At 30.4% G+C, this 18,455-nt stretch overlaps 1 protein-coding gene across 5 annotated transcripts in view; it reads left to right on the top strand.

Annotated features, from left to right (window-relative positions):
• Positions 1–18,455, top strand: part of LOC143082843 (DENN domain-containing protein 2C-like) — a 39,364-nt gene that overhangs the window by 1,079 nt on the left and 19,830 nt on the right. For 2 of the 5 annotated variants that reach the window (XM_076258800.1, XM_076258801.1), the window contains exons 2-10: positions 2,682–4,229; positions 5,382–5,420; positions 8,573–8,710; positions 9,519–9,618; positions 11,350–11,426; positions 12,421–12,561; positions 13,834–13,884; positions 16,921–17,006; positions 17,722–17,791. In XM_076258800.1, coding sequence (XP_076114915.1) covers positions 2,784–4,229; positions 5,382–5,420; positions 8,573–8,710; positions 9,519–9,618; positions 11,350–11,426; positions 12,421–12,561; positions 13,834–13,884; positions 16,921–17,006; positions 17,722–17,791 — 2,148 coding nt within the window. In that variant the 5' untranslated portion in view covers positions 2,682–2,783. Of the gene's footprint in view, positions 1–2,681; positions 4,230–5,381; positions 5,421–8,572; positions 8,711–9,518; positions 9,619–11,349; positions 11,427–12,420; positions 12,562–13,833; positions 13,885–15,112; positions 15,131–16,920; positions 17,007–17,721; positions 17,792–18,455 lie in introns of all 5 variants that reach the window. The other 3 variants (XM_076258802.1, XM_076258803.1, XM_076258804.1) reach the window with 3 other exon arrangements.

Raw genomic sequence — 18,455 nt, 5'->3', positions numbered from 1 at the left:
TTATCAATTTATTTTACTGCAACCTATAATTCTACAAATTTTATCAGTATACTGGTAGATAAACTTTCAATACTGACTGTTATTTTAATCCCAATCACAGGCCCTTGTATCTTATATTTTTTAACCTTTGAACATTAAAATATCTAGTTATGAATGGGGGGATGTTCAGGATTCCAATGTACAAATGATTTAGGAAGTGCAAATAAAATAACGTCGATTAAATGGTTCTTGTCCTTTCTTGATTAAATGTGTAAATGATTTATTTGAGATAAAGAAATATACAACCAAGCCAAGAACCTCTGGCCTTTCTTTGTTTTGTACAGATGTATGTTTTAAGATTTTAGTGTGTTATCAATTTTCTCTGAACAAGTTCACATTTTTTTTAGGGCTCCAGCTGAATATATTTGTTCTTTTTCCAAATCATATAGTGTATTGTTTAGTGTGTGTGAATAACATTGTGCCCATCAAGTATTTTTTCTTTATTAAGGTCTGAAATCTGGATAGGAAAGAATATCGGAGAATGGATAAAATTTACAGAAAAATGGATCAAAATTTTTTTAAAAAAAAGAACAGAGAACACTGGGGTTCAAATATGAATAAAAGGAGAAAAGGGCAAAAAATACTAACGAATAGAAAAATATTACCTTAAAAATTAAAGAATACAGAAGGGATATACCTATAATATCGAGATCATTTTTTATTCTTATTCGATATCTTTGTAATAATTTCATAAAATAGGTATACCAATTACCATGTGACGGACATATAACTAACATGCATCCTTGCTTTCATCAAAATAATTATATATACACACCCATTTCATCTCAAGAATCACATCAAAATGATTTAAACACTATCATGACTATAGAAAGTTAATTATGCATGTCCAGAAACCTTTCCAGCTCATTGTTTCTTGTGGTCAAAACTAGGGAGGTACGTTTCATAGAGTTGTTAATTTATTGATTGTAAATTTACACAACTGTGATAAGGAGTGATCAGATTCACTGCCATTGAGAAATTAGGCATATCCTGCTGCATGGTGCTTTACAGTTTACACTATCAAAGATTTAATAAACAGACATTATTTCACAGATCGCACACTCACTTCAATTTTGCCAACAATTTATATACAAGTCAGACATAAAAACCTTTATTGTGTGACCCCCCCTAGTTAAAATAATTTTTTATGGTAACCCCCCCAGTGGTATGATATTTTTGGCAATGACCCCCCCTAAAATGCACCGACCCCCTCAGCTGATAAATAATGACTGTTCCCTAAGGTAAACCAATTTGCCGCTAACGGTAGCTAAAAATGACCATTTGACGCCTGACTGTAAAGGGCATTACTAGCCTCATAAAAAACAAGGAAGATGTGGTATCAGTCAGGGGACTTACTGAAATAAGTGATTTTTAAATCACTTATTTGAGTAGCAAATTCGAGGTTTTGTCACAAATTGGAATTTTGTAGTTTTTTCAAAATTTTAAACACATAGGTTTAAATAATTTCTTTTAATTAGTAAAATTTAAAAAAAAATAAACTTTTTGCTTCTTTTAAGTAGCAAGGTTTATGACTTTGATGCTATCATTTAGCTGAAAATTCTATTTTAGTTGAAAAAATGCTATAATAATGGCTTTACATAATGAACTGATACTTTTTTAAAAGATTTTTCCCAGCAGTGGGGGTATTTTTCCTGTGAAGTTCAAGGTTTCATCTTTCAGATTGTGTAATAAAATTCTACTGTTCGCGATAAAAATTTCACTGTTCGGGGGTGTTGAAATTAGTGGGGGTTATTAAAAGAATGATACTTAAAGAAGTGATTTTTTTAAGGAAATTGAGGTATGATACTTAAACAAGTGATTTTTATGTCATTGTCCTAGATTCAGTACAAGGTCTTCACCTGACATGACCTGGTCATCCTAGACAACACAGATGTTGGTTCTGATAAGTTTAGAAACAAAATTAGTCCCTGGGTCATTAGTATTCTATATTTAAAGATAAAATAAAATTAAATCACTTCTTATAGTGATTAATTTGTACTACTCAAATAGGTGATTATTAAAGAAAGACAACTCTAACTTCCAACCTTTATGGAAATAATGTTACTTGAATCAGTGATTTAGAAAATCCTTATTTAAGTAAGTCCCCTGACTAGGTATGGTGCAAATGAGACAACTCTCCACAAGAGAACAAAATGACACAAAAATTAGCAACTATAGGTCACTGTACAACCTTCAACAATGAGAAATGCCCATACCACATTGTCAGCTATTCAGGGTTCTCACTAAGGTGAGTCCATGAGTCCTGGACTCATCAAAATCTGTCTGGACTCACCATTTTCAAAACTGATGAGTCCACAGATGCATCAAGATTGAAATATTGTATATAAACTGAACACAGATAAACACAAATATCATCATTTTATAGCAAAAGTTTAAAAGTGATTATTAATTTAATGTCATTTCATTGCTCTATTAGGATATGGAGACTATAATGTTACATTATATTGCAATAAATTATTTTCTTCTAGCTGTTGGACTCATCATGGCCAAAAATGACGAGTCCCTGGACTCACCTTCAAAAATCCTTAGCGAGAACCCTGAGCTATATAAGGCCATATATATGTATTGAAATTCACTACCTAATGCAGAAAACTATTAAAGGAATGTCTTTTTTTTTCCAGATGCAAGATTTAAAGATTTGTTAAGGAAAATGAAAAAGAAAAGAGAAATTATGCAAAAATATTCAATATGGGATTTTTTTCTAAAAGCAAACATTATCAAATATGTCTGAATATGTGAACCCCAAAACAAGTGTACGTCAATTGAATGCTGGTCAGATGGAAAACATCCGTAAAAGATTTGAAAATACTGGAGAAGGTACGAACCCAAAACCTCCAATTAGTCCAAAGAAAATTCCTAGACCAGTATCAGATGCTGTGTCAAATTCTAGCAATGTAAGCCCTAAAAGGACCTTCCCAAAACCTCCATTGACATCACAAAATGGGAGTAATAATGACAAAGGAGAATTGATATCAATGCGTGAACAAATTTTACATAAACGTAGACCAAGTAGTGAATCTCCAGCAATTAGTAAATTAGTTCAGAATTTTAGTGAGGGTAATACACAGCCTACTGGAAGGTTAAAAACTGTACATTCAGACAATGATATCGCCTCCGAAGTTTTGCGACGAAATCCTGTATCAAGGTTCACTCCCTCACGGCCAGTTTCCGTTGCAGAAAGAACAAAAAGGTTTGAAAGCATAGACAATTCTGAGGATACCTTTGTTACAGGTCAGTCTACAGTTTCCTCATTACGAACACCTACTATTGCTAGAACAAGATCACAACGTATTAGTTCTTCAACTGAGGGCACAGAAGATGACCATAATGTTGTTAAACGAACACCTACTGCAAGACCCAGATCACGACCAGTTAGCTCTGAGGTTGATTCTAAAGATATAAAACCAACGCCACCAATCAAACCTCGTTCGCGACCTCCCAGTCAAGCTCAGGATGAAGATAATGAATATGGTGCTGTATGGGAGTCTGGGCCAACAGGTCCAAATCCACCTCCTGTTAAACCCCCACGGACAGGTGCTCATGATGATTATATGAAACTTAAAGATTTGAACATACAAGACAAACAAATATCTCAGGAAAAATTTCATGTAAAACATCATTATGAAACCGTTCCAGATGATTTCATTCCAAGTACGGTAACACCAGTATATAAAAGAATTAACAAATCTGAGGATGAAAATAGAAATAGTGTTTCAAAACAAGCTCTGAGGCCAAACAGACCTCCACCTCCTAGAGACAAACCAGACACTGTGGCAACAAGTACCCCTCAAAAATCTAATTCATTTTGTAAGAGGGAAAAGCCAGAAGTACCAAAACGACCATCAGGAGAAACACTCACTGGTAATGTATCACCTCTTTATGAGGAACTTGATTCAGTAAGAAATTCTAAGTTTGATCTGAATAAAATCAAACATTGGGATCGACCTGATGATAACTTATCTGAAGGAAGTGGCAGCTTGAAAAGAAGTTATAGTGCTGAATGTTTGCGGAGAGAGAACTTTTTTGATGATCCTATCTATGTTGATCCTATCAAGGTCAACTTCCGAGATGACACAGAATGTGATGTTTATGTTGATCCATCAGGTTACGCTGTACCCTACAGACACAACATGCACAAAAGACTTCAACAGACAGCTTCCACACCAGCAGTAAGTTTTAATTGATTTAGATTACAGCTTGACACATTGTAAATCCTTTGACATATGCTTCAATACTTCTGTAGATGTATAAATTTAAAATTATGCCTACATGTACAAGCACAAATGTGCATTCTTTTTGTACATGGAAAGAAGTACTTGTTTTCAATGTTTCTCAGTTGCACTTTCATATTGTAAGTCTGTAACTTCAAATCTTTAAGTAAATAGGGGCACTTAACATGATATGTGTACATTGTAAACCAAAACATTACACAATTATGCATAGATTAAGAAAGTGTATATATAGCATGTATAGAATGATAAAACTTAAATATATTTTGGACAAAACTGTAAACAGAGAAAATTTTAAAGTTTATTTCAAATGTTTAGATTAGAGTCTTGGAAAAAAATTCATCATTGAAGTTGCTAATGTAAAATAAAATTGTCAGTTAGTGATGTCTTATGCATGTTTAATTTCACATACTTTGCCAAAAATGGCCATTAATGTGTAATTTCCCACCAAATTAGATATGAGCAGCTCAGCCTTCTAATGTTCTATCAGGCTATAACCCCAAAAGATGATTTTTTTTTGTCATTTTGTAACAAAACATCTTTTTGGGTAAGGCTGTGGCTCTTATCTAAATATTAATCAGTACAGTACATAACCCTATTAAGTTATTAAAGAAGGTTTTTAGCAGTTAATTATGTTATATCTTTATTATCATATGATTATTGTAGAAAAACTTCATGAGTGATCTCCTCTTTCTTTAATAAGTTGGTGTCAGCTGTAATAACTCATATCAATTATATTATGAATGATTCAGCTTTCATCGACACATTATCATGATTATTGCTGTAAACCAACAAATTTTGCGAGTAATTTATTTTGTGTCTTTGCATGTCAAAGTTTGTTTTTGAGTATTATGAATGCAGTGCCAATATGTCAACATGCACATGATGCATGACATGGTTAAACTAGAATCTTCAATATATATATATACATATAAAAACTTCAAGAAGAAAATTAATAAAATCGCATAAAAAAACACTGTCATGACTGTCTTTGTTCAAAGAATGCTGAATGCTTATTTAAATATCCATGTGCTCAGCTCTAAGCACACAGTTGAACAATTATATTTGATAAATCTGATACACATATTACAGCAATCAAAGAAAAGTAAACTGTACCGTCAGTTAAGTATGGTAGGTTTGGGATAGTTGTTTACGTTTGGTACTAACCTGTGACACCATTATTAGTTTTTGTGAACCCTTTATGCCATTGACCTCATATATATTGTTTAACCTTGTGTGTTAGTTCTGTTTGTTTGTTGTTTGTGTATCAACAAATTGTCCTTGTCTGGCATATATATCTAATATACATATTTTTGTGTGTTAATAAACCTTTGGGTTGTTGGTAAAGTTGAGTTTATAAAGCAAGGTATTTAGTATGATTTACATGTAGGTATTTAAAAAAATTAATAATACATGTATAATATAGCTCAACATGCAGACTTTTAATACGTTCAGGTATTTCACATCCAATTTTTTATGGTAATATTCTTTATAAAGCACAAAGGTGTCAGTATTCACCTCAGAAACTTACAAAACCTTTGAATAGACTTATTAAGAAGGGATATAATTACGATACTGTTGTCAAGTCATTAAAGATTGCATATTTTGGCGTTAATATTGAGTCACTGATAAGGTCTTTGCATCGGAACTAAACACATTTATTCTAAAAACAGTTGTTGGCATGACACGGGTTATGTTCTTCTCATATATGTTATGATGGTATGATACTAAACCCCTAACGGGAAGGATTGTGCCTGATGTTCATATGATGAAATCATAATCTTTCAGTCAGTTTAGTTGAAGTCTGGAGCTGGCATGTCAGTTAACTGCTAGTAGTCTGTTGTTATTTATGTATTATTGTCATTTTGTTTATTTTCTTTGGTTACATCTTCTGACATCAGACTCGGATTTCTCTTGAACTGAATTTTAATGTGCGTATTGTTATGCGTTTACTTTACTACATTGGTTAGAGGTATAGGGGGAGGGTTGAGATCTCACAAACATGTTTAACCCCGCCGCATTTTTGCGCCTGTCCCAAGTCAGGAGCCTCTGGCCTTTGTTAGTCTTGTATTATTTTAATTTTAGTTTCTTGTGTACAATTTGGAAATTAGTATGGCGTTCATTATCACTGGACTAGTATATATTTGTTTAGGGGTCACCTGACGGACGCCTCCGGGTGCGGGAATTTCTCGCTACATTGAAGACCTGTTGGTGACCCTCTGCTGTTGTTTTTTATTTGGGCGGGTTGTTGTCTCTTTGACACATTCCCCATTTCCATTCTCAATTTTATACATGTACATTTTGTACATGTGTTTGTATTAACATCAAATGAACATGCTCAGCATCTAAAAAACATGGGTTGATCATATATGCATGTTGATACATGTAGGGCAAAAATATTTTTTTTAAATTTGTAACTTATTACAAAATATTTCATTTATAACATGTATAACCTGATTTACCAAATGATTTTACAATAAGCACACTAATGAGATTAGCTAAAAGACAGGTTTTCAAAGCCTTTTAACATTATTATTTACCAACAGTACATGTACTTAGTTGGATCATGATTTCTGTAATCATTGGCTTAATTTGTTTTTCTGAATTCTGTTTTTAAGTTGCTGTCTCATTAACATATACAATGATATATAAAAACAACACCCCTTATTCATGTTATTTACATATAAATGAATAATAAAATATTTTTCCTATCAATCATGAATGGTTACTCATCACAATTTATAAGCCATCCTTTTTTTTTAGGTTTATATTTAATTTAAGTAAAAATGAGATTCATTACTACTCCATTGGACTTTGTTGATACACATTCAGCCAGTTTTTGATCATGTTGATACTGGTTACTGAACATGATAGTGAAATTTTGAAAATACCTTTATTGGTTGTTGGTAACATCGATCCTACATATAAATGTTTAAAATGTTTAAATGGCAACATAACTACACACTTAAGAAGGGAATTTGATTGGTTCATACATGTATATATTATATTTTCAATAGTATTATAGTTTAAAACTTAGTGGCAACAAACATCAAAAGTATCAACCGTATATTTTCTTCTAAAATTAAGTGACAACTAACCTCTGAAATATCAACATGTACAGCATCCACATGGTACAGTATATATTTTTAAATACACAAGCTAATACTGAGATAATTGTTCATTTGTAAAGAGACGGTAAAAACATGCTGCCAAAACATGAAAAATGCGTAAACATCCAATATTATTTTCTTGTTGGTTTATTGAATAGCTATTTAATTAAACTTCCTATAATCTGATAATTTTAGTAAGACAGTGAGTACTTAGCAGAGTATTGGGTGTTTGTTAAATAAATTGAGACCTTCATCCTGTTTCAACATATTTTATTGTTGGTCAATATTTGTGCAACATGCACTTTCGCATCCTTGATTTGAAATATATTTTTAATGTAGTTTTATGTAAGATTTTCAATTTATATATATTCTAATGCAGTTTGTATGTAACAATTTTTTTCATTGGCTAAAAGTTGCCGTCAAATCCACAATTGACCAGGCGTAACTAAGGATGGACAACCATTTTGAAATGATTGAATCAACAAATGTTCAATTACTACTATATATAATCCAAAATAAAACAACTCCTACCTCGAATTCGCCGTTTTAAAGTTATTTTATCCGAATTTGAAGCGTTCAGGTAACGTAATAACCTCCAGTTTGTAAGTTTTTATTTGTATGACGTCACGTTTACCCATGACGTCTTTCATGAAGTTTTGCAGATTTTTTTTTTATTTTTCAAATTTAGACATTTTTCCAAGTTTTATCGTATTATTTCTTTTTGAAATGCATTAGAATCGGAATAACAGTACTGTAGTTGAAGAGTTGCCACTGTCAATTTTGATTTGACGGTCGCAAATCTCCGTTTTACTGTCTCCACTACGCATCGCCAGTAAAACTGCATTTGCGACTGTCAAATTGACGGTGGCAACTCTTCAACTACAGTACTGTTATTCCTTAATTTTAACGTTAACAGAGACAAAAGTCATGAATTGAAAATGATAGCAGAATTTTTGTGTGGACTATGTTTAAAATAAGCATTTCATACATTTGGTTCAACTTATATAATTATATTAAAGACAGTAACACATTTACATTATAGTGATCTGAAGTCAGTTTGTTTAAAAAAAAAGTGTGAAAAAAACATAATAATGATACGATATACTTTGAAGTTTAATATGATTATCCATGAAATGAGAAAAGGGATTTTGATTTTTGTTGATTTATTTACAGGAAGCCAGACCTATAAGTCAAGCAGTCAAATGCAAGCTGGGAAACTTGAGGAAGAGAATATTCAGTCAAGACACTCATCATTTAACAAAAGATAGAAAAGAATTTGACATTTCCAAGAATAAAAAGAAACTACAAAGCGTATGTAACATCTGCTGATGACATTTATATTTACTTTATTACCTTCTGACTATGCATACATGTATATATATGGTATAAAGTTTAAAAAAAAAGTACAAGATTGCCGTGAGTCAAATTAAAATCAAAAACACAAACATTCTACAATACAAAAATTTATTCAAAACATAATGTGCATGACAATTATAAAAGACATGTAGTTTAAAAATAGTAGAAGTACTAAAGAAAAAAACCTAAATGTATTATGAATACTTTGGGTCTCTGATCTATATGTACCCAATATCACATAATTATGATTAAACTAATGTTTAAGTAATAAATAATCATTATTCTCTCAACTCATTGCACTTTTCAATCAACAACCTACCAGATAGATATACATTGTATACTTACACTTTTACGTATATATTTTGTTAGCCAGGGGTTGATACATTTCCAAAATACTAATACATTTAAAAACGGGAAAATAGAAAATAATCCAATACATGCAATATAAACATTTTGACAAATAATTTTATTGCTGTAATTTATTGTCTGTCATGATTGCTACCTATATAGACAAACTGCATGTCCCCTAACAAAAATCATATATAAGTCAAGGAAAAACACAAAACCCTGACAAAAAAGAAAGACAAACAATAACCGATAAAAAACAACATAGATATCTCTAAGACTGGGTTGGCAGATGATGATTATTTACATGATTTAGAATAATTTTTTAGGGTGAGATACAATGTAAGATTTATTTTAATCTTCAGTAAAATCTTTATCAATCTTTTAAAAGAAAAATGTGTTGACTTTGTTTTTGCAGGTTAAAATGAAGATCAATATAGCTTTTGCAATAATGAGGAAAGCAAAGAAAACAGAAAATGAGGACCAAGAAGGATCTCAGAGTCCTGACTTAGGTTCTGGTAAGTCGCTATGCATATGATACATATAAACATGATAAATATAAATATAGCTTTATTTAACAACAATGAGGAAAAATCATGACAAGGTTGCAAAAAACAATTCAAAATTAACATATGCTCTTAAGTAAAAGACATGTGCAAACAATTAAGGGATTTTAATTTCTAAATCTTAAAATCTAAAGTATACACATATCGAGATTAAATCCAAAAGAAATGACCAACAATGTGAAATCAACACTGAATAAGCAGAGATACCCACTGACAAGATTTTTTACTGGGATAAGAGTGAGATAGATAATTTAACTAGTTTTGATTGGCATGATTGGTGACGTAACTATTTTACATTAAAAAAAAACCAGAAAAGGGATTTCAGAAGAAATATTTAACTTATCAGCATTTTCTTATTAGTTAGATTATAAGTTCTTTGAATTGATAATAAAACTTTACATAGCATTGATAAATGAATAATAGTTTAAATGGTGCTAGGCTGCAATTTAGAACTCCACAGCAATTGTGTTTGTTTTCAAGGTATGTCTGGTTGAATTCTTAAGAAAAATGGTAATTTTCTATATTTTTTTTATATATATATATATAGAATGTCATTACTTACAACACTATTGTTCCAAAGCATATAAAAAAGTGTGTGAATTTACATTTACCAAACTGCTTGTGATGGATTTCAATTTTGAATCGATGTTCTTTTATAAAGCATCACAATTTGCTTTTAAAATATTATGTTTGTCATGGGTTATGTCATAATGAAATGACAGTAAATTCAGTAATGTGCCACAATAACACAAAATCTTTGCTATTGACATGTGCATTTTGAGAAATTGTAAAGTGCACAACCATTGGCCAAAAAAAAGAAATTTACATTAGCAATATAGGTTTAATTCACTGTCATTATTGTGCTTGTGCTCTATGTTAAAACATCAAAGAAGGGCGTAAATGGGGTATCTGCACAGAAGAACACGAAATAAAATTGCCATTTCATAATGAACGAAAACAACTAAAAATTTCTTGCACATTGTTGTTTTTACCGATTTTTCAAAAAACAGTGAATAACAAACCTTTTTCAGGGCTGCATGTGAAATAAAAATGGTGAAACACATTGCACGAAAATAACCCTTAACCATACTCATCAAAATATTTCTGCATTATGTCAGTTTAAGTTTAACAAACAAAAACTTTATAACATCACGTTAATGCATCCCATTGCAAGTGTTCCTTCTAGGAGCTTATATTCTAATTTAATATAAGCCTTTTAAAAATCCTGATTATTAATTATCTTACATTGCATGACCATTTAAGTGTTATTTAAGACTTATTTTTAAGACCCAGAGCTTGTTACAAAACAAATTACATGTTAGATTGGTAAGGATTGTTCTTCGTCACAGGTTCCAAAGAAACAAAAAAAATCATAATGTACAAAACAGGAGTTGTTTACTATAAACCAACATATTTTTTCAGAGACGTTTATTATTGGGAGTTACAAAACAAAAACTCACAAAAATTGTGTGAATGAATGGCTAGCAAATATTAGTAGGTTTCTTAAAAATAAAGATATTTCACTCATCAGATATAAAATATTACAATATCAAAGTATAGTACAAAATAAAAATTACCTAAATTAACACACTCCCACAATAAAAATATACTTACCATATATAATAAGTATTGGGGAAGATTTAAAAAAAGAATATTTAAATTTACATCCATTTATAATTTCAGTGGAATCTGACAGTTTGGTAGATGAAAAGGAAATTGAAAAGAGAAAAGATTACTGTAGTATTGTTAGGAGAAATACAGTTAGTATATAAACTTTTGTATCACACATGAAAAGAGAAAGGATTACTGTAGTATTGTTAGGAGAAATACAGTTAGTATATAAAGATTACTGTAGTATTGTTAGGAGAAATACAGTTAGTATATAAACTTTTGTATCACACATGAAAAGAGAAAGGATTACTGTAGTATTGTTAGGAGAAATACAGTTAGTATATAAACTTTTGTATCACACATGAAAAGAGAAAGGATTACTGTAGTATTGTTAGGAGAAATACAGTTAGTATATAAACTTTTGTATCACACATGAAAAGAGAAAGGATTACTGTAGTATTGTTAGGAGAAATACAGTTAGTATATAAACTTTTGTATCACACACAGGAAGAGAGCATAGATAATGTTTATGACTTTATATATAAATTGTCATCTGAAATATTGATGCAGTTAATGGAATGGTATAGATTATGAATAATAGTTAAAATGGTGCCTCTTTTTTTTTGTTACTGTTCAGAATTGCAGATGCAATTAATTCTATACCATTACAAAGTGTCTATAATGATGGAAGACTTGAAATTAAAAAAAAAAAGAAACCTTTATACAGAAGAGGAACAAGATTCAAACATAACATCCTAGAAAACATACACCAAGTTATAATATTTCATAGCGAGAAATGTTCGAGTCACTGTGAAGGATAATGTAGAAGAGATATTTACACTATATTCTCAAGCACAAAAGTTAAACCTGTATAAAAGTCATACTTTCAGAACAGCCAAGAGCTCAAGAAACAATTCTGAAAAGATGTGTAGGTCACCAGACACCTATTAAAAAGCTGAATATTTTACCTATTCTTTGCACTCTTAATTCTGTTTCCTGTCAGAATTGAACTTGCAAATTAGAGATTTCTCATGGTTCAAAAAATTTACAAAACTGTTTTGTTCAAAATGCTCCAAAATCAAAAGTATACCAACTGTTTTTGTATTTTAACATCAAGTTATCAAAATAATGTTTAACTTACAGGCCAAGAAGAGAAAAGACAACAAACAAGCCCAGTCAGTAGCCTATCCTCAGTTGTTTGACTTTGCCCTGATTGTAGGTCTTGAGCCCGTCTCTGAAGAAGGTGGATACAGGCCATATATTATATACAAATTTCCTGAACAGGTATAAATACTACAATTCTTTTAAAAGATTTTCACAGTTTAAATTCAAAGGTTGTAACTGATACTTATAGATTATCGTTGATCATCTCAACGAGATTGATATTCTCGCTTGAGCCGGGATGGCGAAAGCGAGAAAGGCAATCGAGTTGAGATGATCAATGATAATCTGTTTATTGCTATTTTACCTATGACGATGTCAATTTCATGTCAATTTCGTTAACAACACCACATGCCTGCTTAGTTTCTAGCGATAATTCTTCATCTCAAACGAGTAGCATGAAATGAAAATTATCACAAAAAAAGATCAAAGGAAAAATGCACAAAATAGCGATAAATTTTATTACTTGAACAGATTATTTAACCAATGAAAAGTTTCTGCTTATTTTAATTTTTTTCTCACATCATCAGCTTGGTATTTAAACCTATAATCAAGTGTTATAAAAGTCATATTTAAAATATAATGCAGGAATGAAGTGTTACTCCCAGGCCTCAAACAAAAGCTGTGTACTTTCTGTTTTGAATTTTACACAGAGAAAGGGAAAAGGTATTTTTTTGTGAAAATCAATTTCATTCAAATAATAATTCTGAAAAATAAAAACATTTTGTTGACTGTTTGTGATGATGGTTTCTATTTACCATGACAATATCATCATCTCCTTTTTACATTGGTGAACATCATAATGAATTTAGAAAAAAAATGTTTCAGTGACAGTTTGGTCAAATTTATATTTACTGTAGCTACAGCCCTAATTGAAAACTAATATATTTTGATATTTTAACTGGAGATAAATATATATATAGATAAAGTAAAACATATCATTTATTGGCAAATGCTCACCGGGAATTTCTCTCAACTTTTTTTACAAATGATAATACATGAAGGTAGATTCATTTACCACTAGAAACAATAAATTTGAAGATGAATGAAAATAACTCCAAAATATAATTTCCGCTCAGGATTGAACCAAAAACATAGGGGTCTGTAAGCGGGAAAAACTTTCAGCATTATTTCTGATCTTTATTCTTTTTAAAGTCATAGATGGTTATCATGTTTCTTCAACTTTGTTAAATAATTTTGGAAAAAAAATCTTTTTTTTTTCTTTTCGATTTTTAAAAAGTTTTGCCTTTTTTAAGAAGCAAGACATTAAGTAATTAATAATATTTGAAGAAATAGTTATATAGATAACCAAGGAAAAAATAGAGATTTTTAGAAAATGGCAGCTTTTCTTAAATATGTATTCTTTTACATTTTGTTTATTCTTACTACTGAAAGAGGAACATCAAAATAACTAAAAATGGTCAATTGATATTCTGTTCTTGTGGGGTAAGTCAAATTATGTTCTTGTTCGGTAAGTCAAATTATGTGCATGTTGTTCATTTGATTTCTAAGTTTTCAATAAAAACTGAGCACCTCTAGTGTTATTCCTATGACACAACCACCAGTTCATAAAAAGCATCTAGATAAATCACTGGTCAGTTTTAAATTTCAATAAACACTAATTGTGGATTTCATGCATGTATGTAAAGCATATTTGTCAGTTTGTTATTTTACATATTTGTTGTTTCCAGTTGTTATACATACATTTGTAATTGTTGATTGTCTTTTGCAGTTATTGAATGCATAGTTGTATTGTATATATACAATTTGTAATTTATCTCTTAATTCAACATTTTGCCATACTAAAACAGGCCTATATAGCTGGCTATGTGTGTAAAAATAAACTTTTACTTTTTCAAAAATAAGTTCATGATAATCTAGTTGTACTATAAACGAATAATAATACAGATAAGTTTACAGTTCATTTTTTATGTCCACTGTATGGTCCATGTCATAGTTAATGTTGATTTATTGGATAACAAGACAGGTGTGTGGAATGAATGAATGCTAATTATTGTATGATACATTTCTGTAAATGCATGTACTGTGGATTCATTAATATTCGTTGGATACTAGCTTTTGTTGATTTTGTGGGTTCATTTTATAATTACAAATTTTCTTAAGGAATGTATGCAGACTTTGCCGAAACCAAGAACTTATATTTCCACCAAAAAATATGCAAGTGTTTCTAAATCCACAAAAATTAGTACCCACATAAATAAATGAATCCACAGTATAATGTATAAGTATTTTTGTCTATTTTGGTACCTATGTTAAAAACTATAAAAGATAGAGAATTGTAATAGCAAAAATATACAAGAACACAAAATTTATATATAGAAGTTATTGGCCAAGGATCTGGAATTTTTTTCACACAATTTTGGTCATTTTGAAATGATTGAAAAGTTGGTGCTCCTTTTCAAATTGTTGATGTCAACTTGACTAGATTCATGGCATCAAGAAATTGTACTGTTGTTTCATTGCATTTCCTAAGTAAATGTCTTACCATTAGTAAATGTCTTACCATTAGTAAATGTCTTACCATTACCTTCAAGAACAGTTTAGGGAAGGCTACAGTTTTAAATTGAAATAATTTTAGTATAATAAAACAGTATAATAACAAGTTGTATATTACTGAAAGGGAGCATTATTGTTTGAATTTAAATGATTTCAGCCTGCAAGAGATGGAAAGGTAAATTTAGATGTATTCTTTTGTAAGTTAGTATAAAACCTGCATCCATATAAAGCCTTATTTACTCAGGAAATATAGATAAACATGGGATTATCTCCCTTGTTTATATATGTATCAATGAAATATTTTTGCATTTATGGTGAAAGAATAACCAACTTGCATGACAATGGGAACTGATTAATATTGTTATCGCTGTTTAAATTTTATTTTTTATTTGTGTATTTCTGTTTTTCCAAATATAAACGGAGTTTTCAGATTTCTTCTTTGTATATTTTAAATGACCATAAGTTGTTCATTTTTGTAATGTTCAAGCCCATATGATAACTGAGCAGTGGGTGGGAATAGAATGTTAGCCTGACATAAGAAAACATTTGCAGACTCTGTATTAACCCAGTAAAATAATATGTACATCAGCTACATAATCCTTTAAGTTACAAGTTTCATTTTATCAGTCGCTGTGACATAGCCTTTTTTTGCTAATGCAGCGTAAAGCAAACAACAATCAATCAATCATTTTACCAGTATCTTTTATTTGTTTAACATTGTATTTATTGAATACATGAAGATCATTGGATATCTTATTATGATCATTTAATAATTATATGTGCATGTGGAGATAAAGATCAATCTAGGGAATAGCACAAAAAAAAAGATTTTGCATGATAAAACCTTTGCATATGATTCAAGAATGAGGCTACTAATTGTTCAGATCTGACTAACTAACCTGTTAATTGCCAGGTACAAGCAAAGAAATGAAAAACATGTTTTTAAGTATTATGTTCAAGAGTAAAGGGCCACCTTTTTGTTTCACGTCTTAGGTTTATACCAAACATGTAAATAATTGAATTGTTTAAATATAGCTAGAATTTTAAGCATGGTATTGTTTAAGATGTAGAAAAATAGTACTTTTTTAATATCAGGAATATTTATTCATGTATCATACAATATACAATATTATTCTAGTTAAGATAGTCTTTTCAGACTTATTTTTAACTCACCTGGCTAATAAAGTCAAGTGAGATGGAATCACTTGAGCTCTTTGGTCCACTTGAAAACTCTTAAAACATTTTCTCATATGAAGCTACTGATACTATTTAAACAAAACTGGCAACCTTTATTAAAGATGTAACACCAGATGCCTTTGTAAGCATGCTAACAATGAATCTATTACTACAAATAAAAGATAAATAAGGAAGAATCCATTTTTGAACCATCAGACCATAACTTTGATAGGGTCAAAGAATTAAGAATCATTTTATCTAATGTTTAGGAATTTTGCAGAGAAAAACTTACTCTTATCAAATTTCATCTTACTTTTCAAATCTAGTATTTCAATTTTGAAACTTCTAACCAGTAAGGAGATTGTCCATTATGATTAGTCTTGAAATTACATTGTCTCTGATATGACTGTTTTTAACATGAACAATGAAAAAGTAAATTATGAAATCAGGAAAAGAATTCTTAAACAGGTTTAAGAAAAATGTTTTGTGCAATTGAGGTTAAAAATTTGAACATGAGCAAGAAATGGGATTGTCTTGTAATTGCATATTTTTTGTTTGTATAAAACTTAGAAAATTCTATTTTACTGAGGCACATTCATAAAAAACTTTAAGCCAGGTGATCTTTTCAGTTCACTTACAGCTTATATACCATTAAATAATGCATGATGAGGGTACAAAAGGTGCTATAGTATGAACACTTTTTACTAAAGTAAAAAATTGAAAACCTCAATCAGACGGTACAATGATTATAAATGAAACGACTTATTATATATTTTTTTTGTTTTCCAGATAGAGAGCAATATCTCCATTCCCCAGTTCTGTTTTCCTGATGCATTAGAATTTGATGTAAAAACAGCTTCTCCTGCAGCACCAAGGTTTGTCAAATTATTTTAATGGAAAAGTTGACTAAGTATTAGATCATGTTAAGTAACCGATATATCAACTAAGTACTGATAGTTCATAGTGATACAGTGTATAGGTTGCCTCAGTGATCAAGTGGTAGCATGCTTGCCTGGAGTGAAACAGCCAAATCCATTCCTGGTAAGGCCAAACCAAAGACTTCAAAATTGTTGGTTTTTTTTGCTGCTTTGGTGCTTAACATTTGGCGAAAACAAGAGCAAAGATAGGTCAGCTTGACATCAGAATTGTGAGTCCTGGTTTAATAGGTGACGTGCATTCCTGTTAACTGGTACCTAATGATTAAGCTCTTCAAATTCTGACTAAGCATGTTTGTCTATATACAACTCAGCTTTCATATTCAAATCATATTAACTTCTTGTTGGTCTGATAGTGATATGCATGTAACATATGCCACAACTAGACATTAAACAAGAATCCAACTATAGATACGTAATAGTTATATGGCCAATAAAGGTCACAGGTCAATATATTATTGACCAATAAGAGTAAACAAAAACATGGTTTTATGAAGTGATTTTGCTGTAATGGACAAATGATTAAACTCTTAAATTGACAATTTTGACTATATTTTATTTGATAGCTCTATAATAACATCAGATAATATAGTTTGTCGATGATGTAGCAAGCATTTTAGTAAAGTTGTTTTAATTATGATATATATATTTGCAGTGAGTCTTTTTCCTTTGTACTGACCACCTTCGATGGACAACATGTATATGGATACTGTAAAAGACTTGTGGTAGGTTATTTTTGCTTTAATTAAAAATATCATGTTTTTGTTAATATTTGATACAAAAAATAATAATCCAAACTTAGCTGAAATTGTTTTATTTAAATATTCTGATAAAAATTACAAATTAGAGTTATGTTGTAAGATGACTGAATACAAACATTAATTATGCATACTAAATCTTAGACCAAAAGTGCCTGAACAGAATCAACACAATCACCAGAATAAGATTTGCCTGAGGTAGTAACATTTAAGTTTTGATACTTACAAAATTTATAAACCAATGATTAAGTATTGTTTTACTAGTGGAGTATGAACAGAGTTAAAATAATTTCTGGATATATTATTTAAGGTTTATCTTATTTCATAATTACAGTTTAAAAGCAGAACTTATTTATGCATAGCAAGATTTTGGATGTCCATATTGGCTTATGTAATCACAATTTTTTTTAAACAAAAAGATGTATAAAAAAGAAGATGTGGTATGATTGCCAATGAGACAACTATCCACAAAAGACCAAAATGACACAGACATTAACAACTATAGGTCACCGTACAGCCTTCAACAATGAGCAAAGCCCATACCACATAGTCAGCTATAAAAGGCCCTGGTAAGACAATGTAAAACAATTCAAACGAGAAAACTAACGGCCTTATTTATGTAAAAAAAAAA

Source organism: Mytilus galloprovincialis, chromosome 7 (genome assembly GCF_965363235.1).
Source record: "Mytilus galloprovincialis chromosome 7, xbMytGall1.hap1.1, whole genome shotgun sequence".
NCBI lineage: Eukaryota > Metazoa > Mollusca > Bivalvia > Mytilida > Mytilidae > Mytilus > Mytilus galloprovincialis.
This window is presented reverse-complemented; position numbering and strand designations above follow the sequence as displayed.